The sequence below is a fragment of the Pteropus vampyrus genome, unplaced genomic scaffold (genome assembly GCF_000151845.1).
Source record: "Pteropus vampyrus isolate Shadow unplaced genomic scaffold, Pvam_2.0 Scaffold29, whole genome shotgun sequence".
Taxonomy (NCBI): domain Eukaryota; kingdom Metazoa; phylum Chordata; class Mammalia; order Chiroptera; family Pteropodidae; genus Pteropus; species Pteropus vampyrus.
In genome coordinates this window covers 561,768-564,379 of record NW_011888810.1, presented here as the reverse complement: position 1 = coordinate 564,379, position 2,612 = coordinate 561,768, and the positions used below count along the sequence as shown (strand labels likewise).

General features: G+C 44.0%; 1 protein-coding gene across 3 annotated transcripts in view; it reads left to right on the top strand.

The window, feature by feature from the left end:
* CDH13 (cadherin 13) overlaps nt 1–2,612 on the top strand; it is a 985,836-nt gene that overhangs the window by 522,897 nt on the left and 460,327 nt on the right. For all 3 annotated transcript variants that reach the window (XM_011356635.2, XM_023528555.1, XM_023528556.1), the window contains exon 6: nt 32–84. In XM_011356635.2, the coding sequence (XP_011354937.1) occupies nt 32–84 (53 nt within the window). The remainder of the gene's footprint in view (nt 1–31; nt 85–2,612) is intronic.

Here is a 2,612-nt window from a genome sequence, read left to right as displayed (position 1 = left end):
AAAGGAATTTTCAGAATCAATGAGAACACGGGTAGCGTCTCTGTGACACGGAACTTGGACAGAGAAATGTTTGCTACTTATCAAGTGAGTACCCCTCGAGTGCCCACCCTGCATGCAGAGCCGTGGCGTGCAAAGATTGTGTTCTTCCCACTGAGCTCATTATTTCTGTGCTTCATCAAACCCGGGGTTGTACAGCTTCAAGTGTGTCTCTGTGGGAGCTGAGTGGCACTGAACCCCGGCGGGACAACAGCAGGGGCTCCTGTCTCATCAGTGGAGCCCCCCAGGCCTGTGTGAGACTTTGGGTACTGGAGACTAAGGGGGGTCCTGGGGGAACTCAGAGGAGGTCAAGACCCTTAGAACAGCTTTGGCTTTCCAGAAACCAACTTGATAATCAAGAGCAGTAAAAGGTGTAAACCCTTGGACCTGATCATTTTACTTTTAGAAATCTCTCCTAAGGAAATAGGGGAAATTTAGTTAGATTTTTGTGCAATAATGTTGTAGCAGGACATGATCCTTAATGTGCAATCAATTGCTAAATATTCAGTAATAGGGTAAATTATGACATAATTTTGCATTTAAAATATTTCTGAAGAAGGTCTAGCAATATGGGAGAGAGTCCAGACAGCAAATGGAAACAAACACACAAACACGTATGGCATCCTCATAACAGATCAAGCATTTTCACATATCATAATGTGAAACATAATGGAACAAAAATCAGAGTGTTAATGGCTGGGTTCGGGTGTTACTGATTTTTTATTTTTGTTTTTATTTTTGTTTTTATTTGTTTTTGTTTTATTTTTGTTTTTATTTTTTTTCTTGTTTTATTTTTGTTTTGATTTTTTATTTTTGTTTTTATTTTTTTCTTTGCAAAGAAACATAATGGAACAAAAATCAGAGTGTTAATGGCTGGGTTCGGGTGTTACTGATTTTTTATTTTTGTTTTTATTTTTTTCCCTACAATGTACTTAAATTACTTTTATGTGGAAAATAAAAGGCTGTCTGTGAAAAGATAGTTTCAGAAGTCGATACCCATTCAGGATACAGAGACCAAAGCAGTTGCACCCAGTTATTGGAGGGAGCAATAAATCTCACATAGGCTGGAGGTCTGTCCTACTACACCCCCAAAACAGTTTCGTGCTCACAGCCTGTTAGGCACCCATGCCTCTGAGGGTAGTGATCTCATGCTTTCAGCAATGAAATGGAATCCTTAGCAGTTTTCAGGGAAGCCTTTCATGGGACCCAGTGCACCAAGCTGGAAGCAGGCACTGTGGGAACAAGGCCCAGACAACACGTTTGCTTTCTGTCGCCACTGCCCATCATGTGTGCGTTTCCCTGGATTGGGGTCCGGAGGTGGTGGCCAGTCACCAGCACTGGATTTAGCATCTCTGGTTTTCTTGGTCACAACACCACATAAGGGCATCCCAGTTCCCCTTCAGTAACACTACTGCCTCCGTCCCCAAAACTCATGTTCTTTCTTCTCTCTAGACATGAGTGGAGGGACACTGCATTGAAAAGTCAAAGTATCTGGCTGGGAAACAGGTACTCTGGGTCTAGCCTTCTCTGTCACCGTGAGTTTTTGACCTTGGGAACACCGTGTAGGCACAGGACCTCAGGATCTCAGCCATAAAATGCAAATAACATTTGCCTCTCTACCCAATTGGCCTGCTGTGAGTTTCCAGTGAAGAAAAGTTAGTTTGAGGACGTGGGAGGTGTTAAAGTGCTGGACAGATACAGGGCAGTGATGTGATGAGAGTCTGTGGATCCCAGTCCACAGACTCCTGACGTGAATTCCTGACATGAATCAAACATCAAAAACGTTTGCTCCCCTCTTTTAAGTATCAGAGATTCCTAGATAAAGCCGAATTCAAGAATTTCCTGGGGGATGAAAGAGGTACAAGATAATAAAAGAGAGATCTTCTTGGGAGTGTTCTGTAGCCTGGAAATGGGATGAGCATGAATCGGAAAAAGTGGAAAAGGCAGGTTTCCAGGAATGAGAACTGGCAAATGAGAGGCTAAAAGATGCCTTTTTGGGGTGATCCCTTAGGAGCTATTCGAAGAGTTGAGCAAGAGGTTGGCTGCATCCGTGGCTAATTCTATCTGATGTTCGTGGGATCCAAAAGTAGTTTAAAAATTAAAGTCACCCTTTTGGGAGTCCTTATACATTAAGGGAGAGACTTCTGGGCCCCATAAACCACGGCCTGCATCAGAGTGAACATTCTCCTTAGATGGCAATGATCTTCATCTCCAGGACAGTGAGAAATTTCCCTGAGGGGAAGACACCTTGGGGTGGTCACAGGGGCCAGGAAAAGAATTCCAAGGCCAACATTCAAGGATCAATAGAGAGTGATGAAAAGATAGTGTTTGGTCCACCAATTGGCTTAGATGTTGCCAATGAAGGCTTAAATTCTTTAAGGAAAATTTCTGAATAATGAAATGTCCCTTTTCTCTGGCCCCCACAAAGCCGAATGCGTGGCTGTCGCATATGACTGTGCAGAGATTTGCTGCACAAGGGGCATGGCTGAGGAATGAGAAAGGCCTGAGCCAGCCCACGCTCTGTAAACGGAGAGCCACACTGCAGTACGGGCGCGTCTGTTGGAAGGGGGCTGCCT